The 23,286-nt window shown below is 38.7% G+C and overlaps 2 protein-coding genes across 2 annotated transcripts; one reads left to right on the top strand and one right to left on the bottom strand.

Moving 5' to 3' along the window:
* The first annotated feature begins 265 nt into the window (after window positions 1–265).
* Window positions 266–2,151, top strand: LOC149011686 (heat shock factor protein HSF30-like). The gene is made up of 2 exons (XM_089162434.1): window positions 266–653; window positions 737–2,151. Exons 1-2 carry the CDS (start codon window positions 339–341, stop codon window positions 1,589–1,591), a joined length of 1,170 nt encoding a protein of 389 aa, XP_089018560.1. The 5' UTR covers window positions 266–338; the 3' UTR covers window positions 1,592–2,151.
* A 4,522-nt stretch (window positions 2,152–6,673) lies between these two features.
* Window positions 6,674–22,428, bottom strand: LOC149011687 (BTB/POZ domain and ankyrin repeat-containing protein NPR1-like). The gene is made up of 4 exons (XM_089161277.1): window positions 21,630–22,428; window positions 20,189–20,936; window positions 11,888–12,085; window positions 6,674–7,665 (listed from the first exon to the last, which is right to left on the bottom strand). The coding sequence occupies exons 1-4, from the start codon at window positions 22,155–22,157 to the stop codon at window positions 7,391–7,393; spliced, it is 1,749 nt and encodes a 582-aa protein (XP_089017403.1). The 5' UTR covers window positions 22,158–22,428; the 3' UTR covers window positions 6,674–7,390.
* Between the last annotated feature and the right edge of the window lie 858 nt (window positions 22,429–23,286).

Raw genomic sequence — 23,286 nt, forward strand, 5'->3', positions numbered from 1 at the left:
TCTCTCTTTGCCTGCTCAGCTCTCTCAATATGTTGTAGAAGAGCGACAGGGTCGTAGGTTCTTTAGAACCTAATCCTGTATTATTGTTTGTATTTTATTTATTTCTATTAATATAAAGTCTCCTTTTCTCAAAAAAAAAAAAAGAACTCCAAAATATCTCACCCCTCTTGTCCAGTCCCAAGTGTCCAGAAGCTTCTGTTCCATCTGTACATAAACACGCACACTCTCTCTCTCTCTCCTCCTTGTCTTTCCAACAAGTGTTTTTCTGACCGCTATATTCATTTAAATTCACTGTGACCAAAACCATTCTCACCTAATCGATCTTCTTCCTTACCCAGATGGAACGGATAAAGCTTGAAGAAGAAGAAGAGGAGGTTTTCATCGTCGGCGGCGGCGGCGGCGGCGGTGGTGGTGGTGGTTCTTTCCCTTCTCCAGCACAACCAATGGAAGGTTTACATGACAGCGGACCTCCTCCTTTCCTAACCAAAACCTACGAAATGGTGGAAGATCCTTCCACTGATTCCATTGTATCTTGGAGCAGAGCTCGAAACAGCTTCGTTGTTTGGGATTCCCACATGTTTTCCAGTACTCTTCTCCCCAAATACTTCAAACACAGTAATTTCTCCAGCTTCATTCGTCAGCTCAACACTTATGTAAGTAGTATTTTTCTTCGTTCCTTGCTTGAATTTCCCTATTCTTTTTTAATGGGGATTTTGAATTCTTCCTTTCTCTGCAGGGTTTCAGGAAAGTTGATCCGGATAGATGGGAATTCGCCAGTGAAGGGTTTCTTGGAGGACAGAAGCATTTGTTGAAGACAATCAAGAGGAGAAGACATGTTTCTCAAAACATCCAACATCAGCAAGGAGGGTTAGGAGCTTGTGTTGAATTGGGTAAGTATGGACTTGAAGCAGAACGAGACAGATTGAAGAGAGATCGTCACCTGCTCATGCTGGAAATTGTGAAGCTAAGGCAACAGCAACAATCCTCCAGAAATAAACTCGTTACAATCGAGGAACGATTGCAAGGTACAGAGAAGAAGCAGCAACAGATGATGGGTTTCCTGTGTAGAGCTCTCAAGAACCCAGCTTTTGTTCAACAGCTTATTCAATTAAACGAGCAGCGCAGAGAGCTTCAAAGCGGTGGAATTGGAAAGAAACGAAGATTACCTCCCAGTCAGAGCACAGAAAATTTACAGAATGGAAAAACCAGAGAGACTCTGTTTTGTGCCCAGGAAGAAGCTTTCACTGTTGAATCAGATATGGAGAGACTCTTTTCTGGGTCGAGCAGAGTTAAGAGCGAGAAGGTTGATGCCAATCCCTGTTATACGAATCAGGATTTGGGTACTGGTGCTACTGATTTAGCATGGGAGGAGTTGCTGAATGAGGATCTGATTGCTGAAGGAGAAAACGAAGTTGGTTTAGGAAACAATCCATCTGAAATTGATGAGGAAGTAGAAGAATTGGGTGTCCACCTGGTCAATTGGGGTGAAAATGTAGAGGACTTGGTTGATCAAATGGAATATCTGAGTGCCAAGAAATCTTCAAACCAGGTTGGATTCGATGGGTTGCAAACTCCAGGTTTATGGTCTTGATGTCAACATCAACATCTCCATCTCCATCTCTGCTATACCCATTTCAGTAGGGTAATTCAATTGACACCTGAATGTATCATTGTTTCTGAAGTTCATATTATGCTTTTTTAAATGTCTTCCTTTTCAGCAGAGATCAGGGAAAGGGATTGAAGAACCAGAGATGGGTTTCTTTTGTTTGTGTATAAATATCAAAAAGGTCTGTTTTGTTCTGCAATTTTTCTTCTGCGTTTCAGCATTATTGCTAATTCACTGGTTCTAATGTTCCTATGTAGGATTTTGCCATACAGCTTTAGTTAATTTCTCAGAACCAAGGTGTGCTCTAGTGTTCTTGGTAAAATGGGGAGGATCTTATCTGCCAATGTTAATCCAAACATCTTTTTCATAGTTTCTGTACTTGATGTTTGTATTAATCTATCAGTTTTCAACTACAGAAAAAGCTATCAAGTAAATTCTCTTCTTCCTTGTACTACAAAAAAAAAATTTATCTTTTTCCTTTTGGATGGAAGCAAGCATTTTGCCAATAGTTTATGATCTAAACTAATGTACCGGATGACATTTAAACTATTGTTTTCTATTCATTGAATGAAATTAAATTATTTTTCCCTATCAAGTTCCATTGGCCGACAAGAAATTTTATAATTATTTATGGGATTATTCTTTCTTTTTGTAAAAACCGTTTGCATTGCGAAACAACATGATCAAACAATCGAAGGTTAGTCGGTTAGTTGTATTGATACACACTTGTGTCTCATTTTCGCTGTCCCGGAGCTTGACGTTGCCGGGTCAGTTTTGATTGTTGAAGCACTAGCAATATGATCGAGACTACTATACACTCTAGCTATCTAGCTATCTAGCAGAAGGTATGGACTATGTGTATGAGGAGTAGGATTCATTGAGCCTGATCCACTTATGTGCAAACAAGCATTGAGAAGCTATACTCGGGGTTGGAGATGTTGCAGCAAGATACAGGTGAGGAGTATTCCGAAGAGGAGTTATGGCGTAAAAAAAAGTAGGAATGAATGGTTGAAAAGTAGAGCAGGAACACAGTATTTTTTTTTCATGCATCTACAGACTACAGTGCAGAGGAAGCATTTAATCGAATTTTGCGTCCACAGGACAAATTTGCTGAATGGACTGCTGATCCACATCATGTCTATCATATTCTTAGAGATCATTTCACTGAAGCTTTCACTTTGCAAGGTGTGGATAATGGGGTTCTCGAGTACCCGTTGTCTACTGTACAACCGGTGGTATCTGATGAAATAAACGAGGCATTTATAGGCATGCCTAATGTTGAGGAGATTAAACAGATTATGTTTTCTATGGGCCCTCTTAAGCCTCTGGGTTGGATGGATTTCCCCCCCCCCACCGCTTTTTTAGTTTGTAAGACACGATTCAAACTGATTTTATTGCTTATGTGCAAATATTTTTTAATTTTGGTTGCATAATGCCTTAGGTGAATTCCTCATATATTTGTTTGATTCCTAAGATTGCCTCCCAAAAATAGCTGATAAATTTAGACCCATCTCTCTTGGTGGTGTTGCTACAAAGTTGATATTCAAGATTTTATCTAAGAGACTCCAATTCTTGATGTTATTGTAGATCCCTACCAGCCGGCTTTTATCCCTTCCCACCTAATTTCTAATAGTATCTATGGTAGAAATTCATTGCTATGAAGTATGATATGAGGAAAGCATACAATAGACTGAAGTGGGTCTTTGTGGAAGCAATGCTTCTTAAGTTGGGTTTCTCTCCTAGATGAGTCTCTTGAGTTATGCAAATCATTACTTCAATCTCTTATAAATTGTTGATGAACAGAGCAAATAGTCATGCTATTTAACCATCGAGGTATTAGGCAAGGTGATCCATTTTTGCCGGCAATATTTATTTTATATTCTCAATGACTTAGCTCTATTATCACCAGGCTGAAGGTCAGGATCTTGTTCGAGGTGTCCATGTTAAAGGTAGAGCTCCCCCTATTTCCCCCTTACTTTTTGAGTATGATAGCTTATTATTTTATTAAGTGAACCTTGAGAAGGTATGCAACCTCAAAGCATGTCTTGTTTAATACTGTAAGGCTAGTGGGGAAGCTCTGAACTTGAAAAAATATAGCCTAACTTTCAGTCCAAATACTCGTCTCAAGTTTCGAAGGTGGTTCTCGAAAGTGTTAAATATGTCATACTCCAAGGCCCACATTAAGTATCTCGATCTTCTTCAAGAGGTTGAAGCCTCAAAGAAGAACAAGAAGAACACCTTCCAATTTTTATCTGATAAACTTACTGAAAGGCTTGAAGGGTGGAAGTTGTGCTTGCCTTCTCATGTGGCGAAAAAAATAATGTTGAAATATGTAGCCTTCTCCCTCTCTTTGTATGCATGTAGTCATTTTAAATTACCAAAGTAACTTCATAGTCAATTTAGGAAGCAAGCGGCTTCCTTTTATTGGGGTGAGGTGGATGGGAGATCTAAGACCCATTGGGCTACATGGGAGAAACTATGTCTTCCCAAGTCAAGAGGGGGATTGGGATTTAAAGAGTCAGAATATTACCTTGCTCGCAAATATGGCTGCTAGACTTTGGCAACAACCCGATTTTGTATGGACTCAGTTCACCAAGGCTATGAATTACCCTCAATCCAATATCTTGGACACTGTGGTTGGATCTCAAGCATCATGGGCCTAGCAGAATTTAGTTGTTGGGAGGAATGCTTTACTTCCCCACTTAGAGTGACAAGTTGAGACAAGTGAGCATATTACAGTTTGGTCAAGTAAGTGGATACAAGGTGCCTTCCACTTCATCTTTGGGATATCAGCCTCCAAGTAGGGAGAATCTTTTTGTTTCAAATCTTATTGACTCACAATTTGAGGACGTGGAAGTTAGACTTTATTGAAAAACTTTTCCCAGAAGAGGTGGTTGCAGCCATTAGGGAAATGCCTTTGTCACTCTTCCTTGGTATGGATAGGCTCCAATAGACAAGCTCATGGAATGGAGTTATCACTATGAAAGTGGTGTATCATTCCTTAAAGGAGGTGGTTGAGAGGCGTGGTCTGGATGTTGCTTCTTCATCGTACTCACTTAGGTGGGTGTATATATCTTCAAATATTTGGTATTTCATTTGGAAGACTCCTATGTTGCCTAAGATTAGGCACTTTCTTTGGAGGGGGTGCTTTGGGTTTAGTTACTTTGGATGCTATGGCTAGAAGGGAGTTTTAGATTGACTCTAGTTGTGTATTAGTCAAAGAAAGAAGATTTTGATCATGTTATTTTGGGCTACAATTTTGCAAAAGCAACCTAGTTCTAAGTTCTCTGTCTTACATTCTCTAAAAGGTGAACCTCGAGTTCACCAATGGCTAGGTGAGATCCGTGTTCTCCCCATGGAATTGAAGGAAATGAAAGAAGCATTGCTAAATCACTGCCTTTTTCCTTATTTGGCAATTAGGGATCACTCATAACGACCTCCCTTTTAAAAGCAAAGATGAACTCCAAGAGAAGTTGTTGTGGAGGCTACTAGGCGAGCGTCTGAATATCATTAGAATGTTTTCCATGATGCAAGTGGTCGTTGTGAGGGGATTGGTGCTTCGGTTTCTCATTGGGAACCTCCACCAGATGGGTGGATCAAGCTTAACTTAGATGCATCATTTGCAGATGATAAAAGGCAATGTGGGTTGGGTCTGGTAGCCCAGAATCACTTGAGTGAATTTCTCTTGGTTGTGTCAAATTCTTCTAAGTTCGGTTTTGTGTTGGTAGGGCAAGCATTAGCTATGTGAACTACAATATTGTACACTACACTAGAGGACTGGAGACAAGTCATTTTTGAGTCAAATAATCTTGAGGTGTTGAGTTGTCATTTCCGAAAACCCCCCCCCCCCGGCATGCATGGAGGCTATTGTCCAAGATATGCTGCATTTATCTTCTTTTTGTGAAGGTCGTAAATTTTGTTTTGTTACTAGGACTCGCAATTATATAAAGGATGTCCTAGCCCAAAAAGCCCAGTTGGTTGAGGTGCCTATTGTTCGGCTGCTTTCCACTCCTTGGGTCGATGATTCCTCTATTTCCTTGGTTAATTCTCAATAAATAAAGTTTCTTACCCCCAAAAAAAAAAACATAATATCTTTGTGGTCATCTATAACAGTTTCGTCTTTGATCTGGCAGGCCTAGTACCATCAGCAACTGAAAGGAGTAAGGGGTGGGTGTTGGGAGTTTTGGTCTTGTAATAAGGTTTGCTTGTGGTTGTTCTGGTTCATATGGGTGATGCTCTACATCACAGTCAGTCAGAGCTCTTGGTTTTGTTTCTCTACGTTGGGTTTTTGGAGGCCCCTCAACTACGTGTTCTGGTGGAGATCATAGTCTCAAAATTTGATGACTGGCACAAAGTTCGTCCTTTGTCCAAGGATCCTCAGCCGTATTATGTGGTCTCCTTTTGTAACTAATCGTACACTAGTCGAACACCTGGTTAAGTTGCTACCTCTAACTCGACTACCAATTGCTTAACCTAGTTGTTTGCCATAATTTAAAGAATCGTTTCTTAGAATGGGTAGGAGACAAGAAGGCCAAGTGGGGGATTGCACAGACCCTCACTGTTTATCAAGTTATTGTTTCTACAACAGAACATGTCTACCACATTCTACAAAAATTATTCTTTAAACCATGTTTTTCGTTGACCTGTTCTTCAAGAACAAAAGAACAAACCATCTATTGTTTTGTGAGGACAAAAGAAAGCCATAACTGTTACTTAAATGCATCATCAGGTACCATCTTAAGTTAAGGTCTGAAGTCCGTTAACCAAACGCATTCTTGACTCCTTCACCAGCTGCCAAATATTAAAGCTTCAATAAGCTATTGTAGATACCATTCTTGAAGCCAACAGCTCCTCTAGCTGTAGACTTTTCAAAGGTCTTATATATGTTTTAATCAACTTGTTCATCATTACCTACTCTAATATAGAATATCCTTAAAATGCCACTTGTACATATCCTTAAATTTTTATTTGATATATTTGTCAAATTTATCACTAAAAATAGTTAAATCATTGTTTATTCTTAAAAATATCCCTATAATAAACAGTGCTTGAAAGGTTTTTAGTGACAAATTAAACAAATATATCCAGTAAAAATCCAATTTTAGGGTATCTGTGCATTTTAAACATAAAGAGAGTGTCAGTGCTTTCACGCCTCCATTTTGGGATGCCAATGCAATTTGCTCTTAATAATATCTCCCAAACAAAATCCCCGTCCACTGAGAAGATTTTCATGATGTCATCCTGAAACTTTAGTTCTCTGTTTTTTTTTTTTTTTTTTTTTAATTAAATTAAATAATGAGATGTGTACATACAAGACATGTTTATCTAAAATAACGTTCAAATTGCATTCAGACACCACTTCAAATAAATTTGAAGTCCAAAGTCTTACCGCCCTTCCTTTAATACTTGCATGAGTTTTCTATAGCCCACACGTACAGAGTTCTATGTGACTGATTAATTTCATGTATTGTTCAAACCAATACTGATTATGGTGAAGTCCTCAACCTCAGCTGTACATTTAGGTGTAACAATTTGTTATGTGCTGAGAAATCACAGAGATTAGTGACCAGTAATGAGACGTTTAACAGTACAAACATGTGAGGCTTAGAACAGGAAGGTTAAAAAAACCCTTTGCCCCACAAAATCCCTGCTTTCAAAGTGGAGATGATCGAAAATATGTTACAGAGAAGAACATGAAGAGAGAACGAATTAATGGAAATGGGAAGAAAGAATATATGAATACAACAAACATTAACTATGGGTCTGTTTCTGTGTGTCATTTTTTTACCGGTTAAACGTGAACTTACTACTAGACTTTGCTGCTCCAATGGAAGTAGTTGACAGCGTTGATGACATGGCAGTAGACTTATCATATTCTTCTTTGTCCTCGTGGAATGCTTTACTCAGGATCTCTTGGAGTTCCAAATACCTTGTCTTCTTCAGTACACGCTCCTCTGGGATATCATTTCCCAGGCATGCAAGCTGTTGTAAATTATCACCATCCATAATCTTATTGAGTACCTCTGAGCAGCGAGGGAAGAAGCGTTTCCCAAGCTCCACTGGATTTACAAAAAACATACAATTAGGCTTTCTTTAATGGATGTGGACAATTATAAGATGTTTAATTGTATATGAAATGCACATTAGTCAGATATGAAAAACTAGTTTTTCCTCAATGGATGATCCAAATCATATTTTTTGACAACTGAAATTGATGCTAAGAGTTAGCAACCAGAAATGCAAAAACAGCACATTTGTTGACAATTACATCCAGCACAAGGATGACGGTAACTTTAAATCTGCTTGATACAAAGCCAGGTGACTTTTTGTTGTATTCAGAGACAATGCATGATATAACAATAAAATTCAACGAGCAAAGATGAAGGGTACGAGGCATGTTGGGAAATGCCATGTCAGCACTACCACATCAGCCTCCATTAGTTTTGATGAGAACAAATACGAAGTACTAATGGCTATACTGAGTTATATATGTCCAATTTAATATGAAAGCCAATGGACCTAATTCAACTCACTGGATTCTCAAGCTCAAGTCAAGGTAAAGACCAAGCCAAGATAGACATGAAGTCTAAGTCAAGATGAGCATGAAGAATGGAATACAAGCAGATTCAAGAACATCAACTTAAGCTCAAGCAAGAAGACTTAGCAAATTAGGACCTACGACACCTCACATTTATATGTAATTACACTCACTTGCATCAAAACCATGTGTATTATGTCATTAGACTGACCTAGAACATGTTAGGAGTGTGTATGAGGACTCAAGGTTGGATAGAAGACCTCAAATACCCCTTAAGTCCAATTATGTGCCTCTGTGCTGCAAACAAACATCCGTCTAGTCCCAAACAGCTATCCATCTGATCACAAAACCCTAGACGGCGATCCATCTAGTCACAGTAGCCTAGACGGATTTTCTATCTGACCAAACAGATGTCTGTTTGGTTAAAATGGTTCAACGGCTATTTTTAATGGCTATATTTTTTCAAACGGCGGTCCATCTAGACTAAAACTTGCACTCAACTTTATAGCCGTTCGGAAGTTGGGCCAATCAATTGAATGCCATATTTATAAGCCCAACCACCCCCATTTGGGAGCTTCTACCTTGCCAATGGAGTTATTGCTCCCAAACTCCTTTTAAGATTGACTTGTTATTGCCTTTCATCCTCTCTCATCCTTGAAGAACATTCCAAGGTATTAAGCAAGATTGTGGAAGCTAAGCTTGAGGTGATTGAAGGCTTTGGCGGTGCATTCATTTCCATTTGAGCATACACTCTTATGCATCACACTCACACAAGGGATAAACTGTCACACCCCTTGTTAGGTAATATCCTTTCATCTCTTGCATCTTGTTTTTTCAATTCTTATAGGTTGATTAGAATTGATTAGGGGAGCTCTTGCCCTATTGAACATAGATTGTAAGGATTTTACTCTCTACCCATCATATTGAAAGAGAATCACTAGTAGAATACTTACTTAAGGCCAAGAGAGGAGTTAACATAGACTTGTAAAGTCAAACCACTGTAAAAATCGTGTTGTGGTTGGTCGGAATTGCCTACTTTCATTTAATTAATAATTAATCTTGAATTTGCAATTAAACCAAAAAATTAGGCAAATTTACTAATTGCAACCTATTCAAACTCCCCCCCCCCCTTCTAGGTTGCAGTAACAAGGTAGAAATTCTATTTAACACGTCTAGGATGTTTACCCAAGCACTCCATTAAAGCCAAACCGATGGATCAACCAGTTTACCCGATAGGAACACTATTTATATACCTAAGTTCTCTTGTAAAGTCATTGTGAGATTTAGGGATCTTAATCTAATGATTTTGGGTGTGTTGAGATTTGCAAGATCTTTGAGTTTCTATTCTTGGATTAAGATCTGGTTCTGAATGTTCTGTAGGCTCTACTTTTGAGAAAATCTGCTTTTTTGATTTTCTACTTTAGTGGACAGAAAATTCAGTCCTGATCTTTTGTAATTGTAGCCTAAAAAAACTGCCATTGTGACTTCCCAGAATTGCAGGGAGTCATCTTCTCTCTTCCAGTTTGGTCTCTCGTTTCTATTTCATCTTGCTTCTGGTTTGATTATTATAGTTGGATTTCTCACAGGGTGTTTTGAGAGATCACCACCGTACTCTCTTTTGTCATGCATAGTGAAAGTCAGCTCCACAGTGGACATAGCACATCGCATTGGTGTGCAAACCACGAAGAACTCCGTGTTGTCTCAATTTGTTTCTGTTATTGTTCAATATTTCTTATTATTTGTTCTAACAACTGTATTAGCCAGCCTTCCTTCTCCGTTATCTCTCCTCACATCTGTATCCGACTTGTGTAGTTTTTGCCTCTAATAAATGGTTTTATCTGATTCTTTGCAACTGGCCAGCCTTTTCTGAAAGAATTTACTTTCCACTATGTTGCATCAGAGAAAATGATTGATATTTATTGCTAAGAGAACAAGGAAAAGTTGCACAGGGATGATACTACTGGGTATTAAAAGCAGTAATCAAGAGAGGGTAAAGAAGGATATGATATGTTTTAGTAATAAAAATAGAATGCCGCAACATTATAAAAGATGCACATTAAGCAAACTGACTCCAAGAATAACAGATTGATCGTCTAGAAGTAGAAAAGAGAGTAATTGAAGAAGAAACGCAAAGATCATGGAGAGTTTTACCTGAATAAGGATGGGAAAACCGGATAAGCTTGATTTGGTAAAACAATACAGAAGGTGGCTGTGACTCCTAATTTCCTGGATTACCCTTTTCCCTCTTACTTCCATATTTCTTTCTTTTGCTTCTACTTCTTACTATTTTATTTTATTTTCAAGTCTCCTATCATTGGTGTGTCTCATTTTTTCTCTAGATTGTTTTGAAAGGACCCATGTAGCTGGTCCCAGGATGTTAAGTAAGGGCCTAAGGCTGAGGGTTTTGATGTTGGTGACAGAATACAGAAGAGGGGAAGAAAATCCCAAAGCAACAACCTTGTATTTGCTCCAGTTTGTCCACTGTGGCATCCTCCTCTCTTCCAGCTAGATCACCATCAAAGCTCATAATTTCCAGTATGCAGTAAGGGAAACGGAAGTTTCCAAAACAAGTTGTCAGTAACTGCAAGCCTTTAGGGTTGCATCAAGAATTTTTGTGGCCAGTATGTCACTGGAGTTGGGGAACTTTATCACTGTTGGCCATAGCTTGTTGCCAACAAAAATGTCATTGATAAGGTTTTGTTGCTTGAAAGGGGCAATATCAAAGACATTGCAGTCTTTAGGAAGATTAGTGAAGGTATGTTGCCAGAGGTGAATAGGAGATTGCTGAAGGCAATGTTGGACAAAGGCATGTTGAACATCAGGTTCACAATTACACTCAGACACCACCACGGTGAGTGCAGATTATGCAATACTTGTAGGTAAGGTGGTCTGAGTCAAGGTGATGACAGAGAGATCCAAATTCATCACCGGAAAAGGTGTGAACCAATCATAGGAAAGAGAGTGGTGAATCGAGAAGGAGATGGAAGGGAACAAAAATGTCCAAAAGACTGTAATAAGTGGGGTGGGGGTGGGGGTGGGGGGGCTATTCCTACACAGCCTTACCCCAGCAATTCGAGCTGAGTTTTAACCCAAAATTCTCTGGTTTCAACTTTCAAATTGGTTTCGAGTCTTTCGACCCATCTCGGCCATACTTGGTTTCCAGCTTGGCCAAAACCAGCCTCAAAACTGGAATGATCCTCAATTGTGAATGGTACCTCGGTCAATCTTGCCCACCCACCCAATCTTTCGTTCATAGGAAGAGATAATGGCAATCTCAATTGGATGAATTGGTGTCAGCCAATCCAAATCTGAACTGGCTAATCCTCTTGATCCCTCCCCCCGATACTAATTTACCTCAATCTTGAATTGGATGTGTTAAGACTTACTTGAGACCTTACAGCTCAGGTAATTTTTCTCAGGTAATTTTTAGTTAAACCCCCCAGGTTTGTTCTTTAGATATTTCTTCTCAAACTTTATTTCCTTCACATATGCGGCCCTAAAATGATCACTCCCAATATGTCTTAAAAGCCCAAAACAAATAACCAAAGAGGCAAATATCACATTTGAATCCCATACAAAGTACACACTTGAGTAGGTCCAGTCTGGATACGTATCACTTTACCCTTTTTTATTGGGAGTCGGGTGGATTCAATTCCACAATGCAACCATGCTAGAATTAATTTGCGAGAGCATAAAAGAAAATCCTGATTGCCAAGTAGACAAGATGTATACTTAATATTTACCTGTTTTTGATAATGCTCTCATCCTATTGAGGTGCTCCTCTTGAATTTTGAATGGTGCTTCATTTAAGTCCACAGTACTCTGGCCACCAGGTGCATTTCTGGAATGAATAGTTAATGGGAACTCAAAAGTTCCATCCACTTGAGCAATGTCCATTGCAACTTTAGCTTCCATGGGGAACAGAAGTTTTGCCAGACCAACTGAAAATAAATGCACATCATTATAATGATGACAGAAACAGAAAAATCAAGCTAAAACAAAGAAAATTTATCCATACAAATCAACTAGAACACAGATCCACATAAATAAAAGCCACTGTAGTCCTCAATTTAAGGAAAAGAACCTATGAAGGTCAATTTGTTTCTAGAATGTGAAACAAAAAGGAAATCAACTCTCCTTGCTTACCTAGTAAGTTATCAGTAAACATTTCCTACAACGCTATATTCCTGTTACATTCCCGAGTGTCTTCACTAGGGAAAAAGATTGTAACTTCAAAGACAAGGAGAGAAGGATCTTCTAACTAAGAGGTGAATCAGAATGGAGCAGTTTCTAGGATTTGTTGTTATAATTTGACAAAACCTAAGACGAAGTTTCCTGCTGAAAAAATAAAAACAGGAGGGCCTCAAATAATAATTAAGAACAGCAATCAATTCTTCAGTAGAAGAGAACAGGAAAAACGGAGAACAGAAATACCTTTTTTCTTTTTTTTTTTTTTTTTTTTTTTTTTCCTTCTTCTTTTGGGGGGGGGGGGGGTGGGGTTGGGGTGGATGAGAGCATGTATAAGGAATAAATGGAGCAGTGACCTAATTAATCTGAACTCCAGTTAAGCAAAACCAATCAATTTCCTCGGTAGTTTATATTGATATGGGAAGGTATGAAGCCACCAAACTATTGAATATATGTACAATGGTATACTGCAGTTGCAGTTATCAATATGTATCTATGCTCAATACAAGTATTTGACTAGTGGTAGAACGTGGTATTATATCACCTTCCTTTCTTATTATAAAAAATTTATCAACTTACACGTGATTTAGTCATATAAAATTTATCATAACAATTGTTTAATATATTGTAACAATGCTTTTTCTAAAGGAATTATTAGGTATCTTAGTGATTTATAGCATTATATTATGAGACTCAATATTTTTATATATTATACCCAAGTCCTCATATTAATGGGATTTGAGTGTAACATCTTGTAGAGTTGTACAATGATTTCTGCATGTCACTACACTATGATGTGCGAATCTAATGAGTTTGATTTATACTAGTAACGGTAAATTGTTTCGATTGAAAATGATGCAATGATGTTTAATGGATTTTATGTTTGAGATTATTATACTAAAGTTATTCTATTAATGAGATTTTATTAATGCTTAAAGTACTATGGTGGTGTACTGTATTAGAATACTTGACATTGAAGTATTTTTCAAATTAACAAAAAGTGTTTATAAAGTCAGTATGCACATATGGTATGGAATACTTGTTCAATTTAAATGGTGTGGTTCAATTCTTGGTTCAACTTCGAGAATCTTGGCTCATTTAAAGTTTACTGGTATGTTGTTCGTAACAAAGGGAAAATTGAGTAGCGAAAGAGTTGGGTAAGGATATATAAGTGAGTGGTTGATTTGTAAGTGGGTCACTATTCATGCCACTATCTTCCATCATTCTTTGTGTAAGATAAATATGAATTAGTACAATAATGACAATTAGCATGTTTTGTCTTAGGTTAGTTTGTTTAGTTAGTTATATTAGCTACCATAAAGACTGAGAACACATAAGATTAGAATTTTTGTCTTTAAATAGTTGCTTTGCCTAATTAGTCTTTACTAAGGATTATACTGAAGTCTACTTAAAGAAGGCAACAGAGATTACAATGAAATAGGATTTTTGCACAAAAGAAGTAAAGAGGAAGATGAGCTAGAAGAACCTACCAGTTGATATTCCTATACTTGTTTTAAGATCAAAGAGCCATATTAGGAAGGTGTTTTGAACTCTAGGTTATGCAATGCATGTAAGGGATTGGAGCAAGACACAAATGAATTAGGATTAAAACTCAGATTGAGATCAACACGCAGGAAAATGCATGGGATTGGGATTGGGATTGGGATTGAAATCAAGTTGCTATTTGTTCTTTGGAAGTGATGCTGTTTTATTTAGGTCTTCAATTACTAGGTGATTGGGATGATGAAGAAGCATTTCAAATTGGCTAAAGTATTTGAAAATTTACCTACTGGTTCTTGAAAAACAAGGAGAGTTGAAGACAAGGCATTTGTGTTGTGTTTAAGTCTGTTTTATAGATGGTGAATGCACGAGTTATTTGATTATTCTAGGACATTTAGGGTGCTTGTTTTGATCATATTCTATGGTTAATTTCCTGGGTAGAACTTTAGGGACAAAACCCCCATGGTAAGACCCCAATCCTTGGCGGCATTACTGTTACAAGCTGAATTTCCCATGCGACTTCAACCAACATGAAGTGGCAGTTGACCAACCACCAACTACCAGTAGAGTGTCAGTCTACCAGTGGTTGACCAACAAACTTTCTATTTTCGATGGTCGCAATAATGGATGACCGTCAGACTGACCCAAGTGCCGTCTAAACACTATGATTCCATCATTTCGTAGGACTACATTTCTATATTTGCCATTGTTTTGGCAAGTGATTTGAAGGTCAAAATCCCATTAAAGTCGTTCGGTTCTAGGGACAGGGTCCGAAAGTGTGAATTTGGCTTCTCAAGCTTGAATATTTCCTTCAACTGACCCTTCTGCATGACTGATCTACATTAAATCGAACCTTTGGGTACTCGTAATAATTTAACGATCAAACAATAATTATGCATACTATTGATATGTAGATGGTTTAATTGTGCATAAACTAGTGATCCTTGAGATACAGAAAAAGAAGATAAAGAAGAAACCAAAGATTGAGGTAAGGGTAATTATAATCCTATAATGCAAGTATAGATGAGTGGTGTTATGATTTAAATATAATCATATTAATCCTATTGGCAATACATTTATATAAATTATAGAGTGTTAATGAAAGTGTGATTATGCAAGTGAATTGATCAGTTATCGGTATGCATGATTAAGGGCATGGTTATGTTGGTTGAGCTTCTAATAGTGGAATGTTTTGTCTTTCTTTGCAAGTGAATTGATCAGTTGTCGGCTATGCATGACTAAGGGCATGGTTAGGTTGGTTGAGCTTCTAATAGTGGGATGTTTTGTCTTTCTTTTCCTTTCTAAAGCAACCATGCTTCATTAAGAAATTATGTACTGAATATATTGATCAATTATGTTGGACATATGATGCCTTCGAAGCTACCATGATGATTATAATAAAGGAAGGAGTCTAACCATTGTTATAATGATAATGCTAAGGCAGGGCCATGCTGATGAATATGTTTACATGATAATAAATATGACTGAAAGCTGCTCACACCAATCAAGGAAATAAAATGAATGACTCTCCAAAAAAGGAAAGGCATTGGAATGAATGGATGATGAAGTTAATGGATAGAGGTCATGATTGTGTTGCCAATGAATGAAATGAAATGAGCATCTCATGAGATATTACATAACGTGCTCTTTGTGCAAAACTGGAACAGGAAAATGTATGAGTACAGATAATGAACTTATGGCAAACTTTCTATCAGTACTGTCCACTTCTAGTAAGGAATGAATGAAGATTTAAATGTAGAGACTCTGCATAGGTGATCAATGATCCTCTTCTTTTTTTTCCTCTCTCTCTCTCTCTCCCCCCCCCCCCCCAACCCCACCCCAAATCTAGAGCTTGTCCAGACGAGTAAACTAATGAGATACTTGAATCTGGAGCCTAGGCACAAGTGAATTGGCAAGCATTCCATTAAGAAATCTTAGTGAGTTAAAGTGTGACCTTAATCTTGTGGGGATTGTAGCTGAACAAATGCTAGAAGCTCCTAAATTTTAACATCAAATTATTCCTTTTATTAATTGAACTTTGATTGAGGAAACCAGCTGGCACATGTGAATGGGAATGAAGTTCACAAAAATGACATCACAGTATCAAGATAATGGAACTTAGTTCCAAAAATCATTAAGTGGGAGTGAATGTTTAAGAAATATAGCCTAGGCTGGCCTCTCAGGGAATGGGGATTGGAAATGTTAGTCTAGATTGGTGATAGAATGGAGGTACCATACCAAAATGAGATGTAAATGGGTAGAAGTGCATAAGCAAATACAGCCCATGGAAAAGCATCTCAAAGAGAACTCCATGGTATGGTGCTTGCTTTATGTAAATCAGAGAGTCAATGAAGAAGAGAAAACAGAATATGGCAAGAGAAAGAAGAAGAAGCTAGGAAACCTTACAGAGAGCAGAAGAAGAAGAGGCTAGGAAGCCTAACTCTTTCATGTAAGTCTCCTACAGCCAAGATCTATTATTTATACGAGTACACCAAAAAATAAAAAATAAATTAATAAAATAATGGTCTTCATCAAACATGGACTCATCACATGTACAGGAGTACAAAAAAGAAAAGAGGCAAACCATCACTCTAGGTGGGTAGATGAAAGTTCTCCTCAGGAGGCTGGTCTTCTGTGTGGTAGTGACACAATTCGGTCGCCCAAAAACAGCCTCAGGTGTAGGGGGGGTTCTTCCCTACACCAGCACCATCAGGTGTAGCGAAGTGTCATGGTCCTCCCTATAGTAGCACCAATACCATGGCATAGCAAGCATACTTTAATTTTTAATTAGAGCTATATTTAAGTAATTATCTTAAGTAGCAACTCTAAACTACTCTTCACTTGAGCAGTAATTCTAATTCTAGTGTGATTCCAAAATTCTACTTTGAGTTAAAGTTTAAGTTTGAAGGTTACGTAGCCGTAGAGGCCATAAATGTAGATGTAGTCGCTTAGTTGAGCTTATTATTTAACACAAAGGAATTTATATTTTAAGTATTGCTATTGTTTGAGTGAAAACCCACCACCCCCATGCCACTCTTGGTGGGCGCCTTCACTGCCAATTTCAAGCTCCACTGTAAAATCTCCACAGTTGTTGGAATTTTCCTGGAAATTTAAGGATATCTTCAAACCTTCAAGTTGCTGTTGCTCTAACATCAGTAAGTTGAATCATCCCCAATCCCTCATCTTCTTCCTTTAATCCTCTACCATCCCAGCCCTAGCTTTGATACCTAATGTTCTATTCAATTTTCCAAGACCTAACTCAACCTCAGCCCGCTTCCCACCATCAGAAACAATCCAAACTTTAACCGCATGATGTAACCAGGGTTTAATTGGGCCCAAAGCTGGCCAAATAACCAGAGTATTTTAGATAATTTGTGAGTTATAATTAAGAGTCCTAGTTGGACTTGGACTCAACCTTAATCCAAGGGTCATGGATCTATCCTTATTTTTTTCTATTTGGATAATTTGTGAGTTATAATTAAGAGTCCAAGTTGGCACCTATTTGCAAGATTCCTTCTAGATACTTCTTATTCTATTTTGTTACTTTTTGTGGTTTTAATTGTTACTTAGTTGGCAATTAGTTATTAGTTTTGCAAGTGTCTTTGGAGATTCTCTCTTCTTCTTTTTTTCCCGGGTGTGTGTGTTACAAGTCGTTGAGTCCAATCAGGTTTTCAACAATGCATCCAAGTAGATTTTCAAGGTTGAGTCCAAGTCCAACTTATTTGATGTAAGGATATTTATAGCTCAACAGCTTCTTGTAAAGAAACAGTTGAAACAGAATGAGGAACAAGCTTGGAGTTGTGGGAGAGACCACATGACCTGAGGTGAGACTTTCTTTGAGTTTTCTGCAATTTCAGCAACTATCTTCATCTTCTTCAAGTGCAACAGCAGCTTCCCCAACAATTAAGTACAGTCTCAACCCCTCCCCTACCCTAATCCCCCACCCAGCCCTTGTGCAACCCTCCTCCCCTCATCTAATCCCTGTGACAGCAAGCCCACAACCCCATCCCTCTCTTTTTCCCTTGCAGTAGCAGCAACCCCCACTTCCCCATCTCTTTCCCCTTCTTTTCCTTCCTTGGCCTGCAACAGCATAGGAATTCAAGAAAACCATTGCAGCCTTTTCATGAATTGCAGAATTTTCTGCAATTCAATTTCTTTTGAGTCTGCACAGAATTCCAAGAAAGAAAGAAAGAAAAAGAAAAGAAAAGAAAGATCAAGGATCATCCCTAGCCCTTCCTATCCTTACCATAAGACCTCTATCCCCTTCTTTGCCTAGAAAATCATCTAGCACCATCTCCAGCTGCATACCCAAACCACCACCACCACCACCACCACCCCAAAACACTACCACCTCATCCTAGGGCGTAGTTGGGTATCCAAAACCCTAATTTATCTCAATCCACCAGCCCATTTAATTTTGTTAAATCCCTAAAATCATTCGTGACCTCCCAAAACTAAGAGACACAATCCTTTCGCCCATCCAAGGTTTTGTGGACCTAAAGTTAGCGAAAGTCTCTCCCAGACTGCCCATAGGAAAACCCATAATGTTTCCAAACATCCCATAGCCCAAAGTTTACATTTCTTCACCCAAAACAAACCCATCAATAAAATCCTAACCCTTTGATAGCCCATTTATTTGCTAGTTCCAACTAAAGAAAGGTCCTGGAGGTTTACCAAGACCCGGGTGACATCATCACAACATATACTTGATGCCTTTGCAGCCCATCCCATTCATCACACCCTCTCTAGTTCTTCCCAAGAAACCCTAGAACTCAAGCCTATTTCAATTGTCAGTTTTGGCCCATATTACCATATATAGATTGTTACTTCCCTCCCATAACTGGAAACTCAATCCAAGTCCCATCCCCATATTCAAACAAGAAAACATAGATCCCCTTAGCCTTCACTTTCCATAAACCTGAGAACCTAACCCTTAATTGTTGAAATTTCAAACCAGAAATATTCCACCATCTTAGCCTTCACATTCCATAAACCTGAGAACCTAACCGTTAATTGTTGAAATTTCAAACCAGAAATATTCCACCATCCACAAAACCACAAACCTTCACCAACATTCCACTACACTCAGTTAACCTACCCCTACAATCAAACTCTATGCTTTACCAACCCTACCCCTAGTTTTGACCTAAAAACCAACTTGACCTACCCAAGCTTCCGTGTGCATGCTAGATCCTAGACATTGGCAACTAGTTGGTCTCCTACCACTACATCAGGTAGCTTAGTTAGAGCCATAGTTGTCACGGCGACAAGGCAATGCAAAGCGGTTTAGGCTAATTGAAGCGATGAATCGACGAGGCGCCCTCTGAGGCGCTTTTGAGGCGGTTGAGGCGTTTTAAGTGAAATTTTTAGTGTACATCTCATTCACTCTAAATCTATCATATCTTATATAATAAAAAAACTAATATCAAACTACCTCAAGTCATCCAACATACTACAAACCACACATAATAGGTCCTAAATAAAAAGTCGCAAGAAGAAAGGAAGAGAAGAAGTTACTTGTCACTGGCCACTGCTTGCCGGAGTGTCGCTGCGGGAATGGAAGAGAAGAAGAGAGGAAAAGAGAAAGAGATTGGGGATTAGAGTGAGAGTGAGAGTGTGAGACTTGAGTCAAAAACTTATTCTCTTTCAATTTTGTTTGTTTTTATTTTTATTTTAACATTTGATCACATGTAACGTCATTATACCAATGCATATAGGTTCAAACAATAGATACTTTACAATCGGAATCTAATAAGCATTTCAATATATGCCTTCAATTAGGCATCTTTCTCGTGATTTAAAAAAGAAAGAAAAAAAAAGCGGACGCCTTATTGCCTAAAAATAAGGCGACGCCAATTTGAGGCGCTCCGAAGGAGCCCAGACGCCGAGGCGACGATTAAGCGACGCCTAGGCGACGCCTTGACAACTATGGTTAGAGCTCAAATTTTGTGTGCATGCTCCCGCCTCAACCTCCATGTACACGGAAGTTTTAGTTGAATGCATATTATCAAAAAAGGAATAAATAAATCAAATTGAATTCACCAAGTGTCAACAACACATGCTGTCGCCATGTATCCAAGAATGAGTCTGGGTGCTTTGGGTGCTTTGACAACTACTTGATTTCATACCTAAGGTCCTACCTAAAATAACTTTAGTTGAACTTCATATTAAATTTCACCATAAAATGGTTTCACTGGGATAACTTTAACATGTTTTGAAGCCACAGCTTCTCTGTGCACATGTTAACATTGAAATCCAATAATTCCAGGCAGCAACCATCAGTATCATCTGGAAAGTGATAACAACAGGCCATATGGAGCCAACATAAATATGTGAAAGCCATGGTAACAGCTCACCTCTGTTCTCAAGGTATAACAACTTCATACGCAAATCATCACCAGCCATTGCAAGAAAAACAGAAGCCTCTCCCAGTAGCGGATCCCTTCTCTCTGCTTGCTCCAATATCTCTATGCACAGTCGATCCTTTGGAGAAGATTTTCCTTCTTCTGCAGATCTATTGTAATCCACAGATCTGGTGAGCCTCTTGGAGATCTGAAGTGCTTTTCTTCCATCTGGAGTAAGGTCAGGTGGACGGGCTCCTTTAGTTAGAAGAGATACTATAATCTTTGGCTCTTTCCGCATCGCAGCAACATGTAGAACAGTGTATCCCCTAAGACTCTTGTGATTAATATCAGCAAGTCCAAGATCAAGGAGCTCTGTTGTTGTTTTAGCATCACAATAAGCTACAGCATAGTGCAGTGCACACGCATCATCCAGTGTGGTATGCCCCTCCTTCAGTAACATTCTCACCAATTCAACATCATCAGAATCCAAAGCCCTATGTATTCTTTTCACATGTTTATCAGGGAAGCTGTTACTTTCAAATCCAGATAAGCCAAATTCCTCACGTGATTCTATTATTTGTTGAACAATATCATGAGGCAATGACTTTTCAAGAGTGACAATATCAACATCAGACTTGACTACGATCTCAGTACACTTTTTCAGCAATCTCTCACAAGCTTTGTCACACATATTTGAAACAAATAATATCACCAACAAGTCATCTGTTGCCACCTTGTCAAGAATGTTAAGTAGGTGTCCCTGTAAAAATGAATACGGCCCTATTTATTCTTTACTGTAGATTGGAAGAACAAAAACAGAGAATTGCTCATGTATAAAAGTGAAAAGGAGTCTAAAAATAATGTGTAAGTAGAACTGGAAGCAGTAACTTCTTCAGTTTAACTATCAGAAATGTTGGTTATCGGGCTGAGAAAATTTGAACTGGGGAAATTTTGCCCCAAGAATTCTAATTCCTTGATTTCACTTAAATTGCTCTGATACAGTTAATGCTTCCATGTGATGCAGTGTAATAGCATAGACAGTCTCCAAAAAAGATGCGCTCCAGTGACAGGATTTCTGTCAAATCTTTTTCCAGTGATGTTTCCTTATTCTTTAAGACATTTCCTCTCAAATAATAATTTATATCGAACAGAAGTTAAAACTTCTGGCATTTCATCCTTTCAATAATCTAATGCACGAGCTGGAAGAAAAATTTAACAAGTGTTCAGTCAGATGCATCATTTATGTACGAACCTGGCTTCTGTTGAACTATAAGTAAAGGATAAAAATTACTCTAGGAGCAGAATTGAAGCAGGGGATAGTAATAAGATCAAAGGCAACATTTTCCATTTCAACCATAATGTATATAAAATGCTACTCATTAGAATTAGGAAAGAAAAAAAACACAAGAGGATTCAGGAACTACTGATGAGGAAAAGAGAACTTTCCTTATACCTCATAAAGAGCCACCAGTTCTGAAATCTGGAAAGTAAAAGATGCATATAGCACCTCTACCATGAAATCGACCACCGGCCGGCAACTGACATGTGAGCAATCTTCGTCGACACAAGCACAGACATCTTTGGGTAATGGATTAACCTTCCCACTGTAGAGATAACTTATAACCGCTTCTAAAGCATCAAATCCGACATTGAAATCTTTGGTCAATTCCTTCATTTCGAACTTTCCTCCTCTTTCTTTACCGGCAGAACCGAAGACTGTCCTAAAGAAGGGGCTTCGAGCAGAAAGAATGCAACGATGAACAGGCAGTTGACGGCCTCCATTAACGATTAGCTTGGCGTCGCTGTAGAAGTCAAATTCCGGACACCTGAAAATGGATTCTAGGTTTTCTGAGAGGCGTTTAACAGCCAATAGATCACCCCCACAGATATCTGTTGAGAAGGTCTCGGTTTGGGCAGCGTAGCAGATGCTGCTACTTCCACTGTTTTCGTTCGAATCCGAGAAGGTCGTACGAGAATCCATGGAGAAAGAAAAAGGGAACTAGAGTGCACCAGTGAAGAGCTAGGTCGGTGAAACTCCCATGAGAGAGAGAAAGAGAGGATTAAATGTTCACAGCGGCAAGAAACGCGAAGAAGGAAGACGAAATAGAGATAACCAGAACTTCAGAGTTAAGCTTCGAATCAATGAAAGAAAGTCAGCAGAGAGAGAAAGAGGGAGAGAGAACTCAAAGAGGGAGCTGAGATCATCAGACACTTCGGAACTCTCATTAGCTACAAGCATGGCTGACGAGAGACGATGGAACGGACAACTCGAATGACTGTGGGTCCCACTCAAGGTCTTATTTACTTTGACCATTAGATTTCAATAATAAAACCAGCCGGAGAACGAGGGACTTGGGCGGTCATGTCCCCTGAGGTTTGAGCGTGCAGCAGAATGGGTTCTTACTTCTTACTGGTGTCGTGCGTACGGAATCTTTTTTTTTTTTCAGTCATAACTACCTATTATCAAATAACTACTATATATATATATATATATATTGTTGCGTCTAAACCTTCTACGGAACCGAATACTTGAATGACCTCTTGAAGACTTTTCAGCCAAATGCAAATAGCTAAGAAGCCTGTACTTACAAAGAAAATAAGAACGGGCCAACCTAGTTTTGGCTGGGGAACCGCCTCCGACGCCCAAGTTAGTCTAGGCAACAATAGAAGGCCTTGAGAGAATTCTCAAAGCGTTGAGACTAATAGTCAGTTGAATCTCGTATATTTCTCATCTTTGGCGGGCCTAATAGAGCCGTTATTCCCTTATCCACATCTGCAAGTCTCGGAGTGGATATGATGGGTAGTTATCTCTAACTAACTCTTTTGACTTGGTCGTCTTTAACGTTACTCTTGGACTTAGCATTCAATGTCCTCTCACTTCACGAACCTATCTCAAGTATGGATAGATTCCTTAGGGAATGTCTTATCCAATTATCTGAGTGGGTGAGTGTTTCCTCCCGAGGGGCTCTTCAAGTCTTACCCGAGTGGGTATCTGTTTCCTCCCGAAGGGCTCTTTCAAGTCTTACCGAGTGGGTATGTGTTTCCTCCCGAGGTGGTTCTCAGGTTACATATCCTCCACAACATATATATATTGAGTAGTCAAGATTTTG

The sequence above is a fragment of the Hakea prostrata genome, chromosome 7 (genome assembly GCF_041222555.1).
Source record: "Hakea prostrata isolate BN-2017 chromosome 7, UWA_Hpros_2, whole genome shotgun sequence".
In the NCBI taxonomy this organism is placed as follows: Eukaryota; Viridiplantae; Streptophyta; class Magnoliopsida; order Proteales; family Proteaceae; genus Hakea; species Hakea prostrata.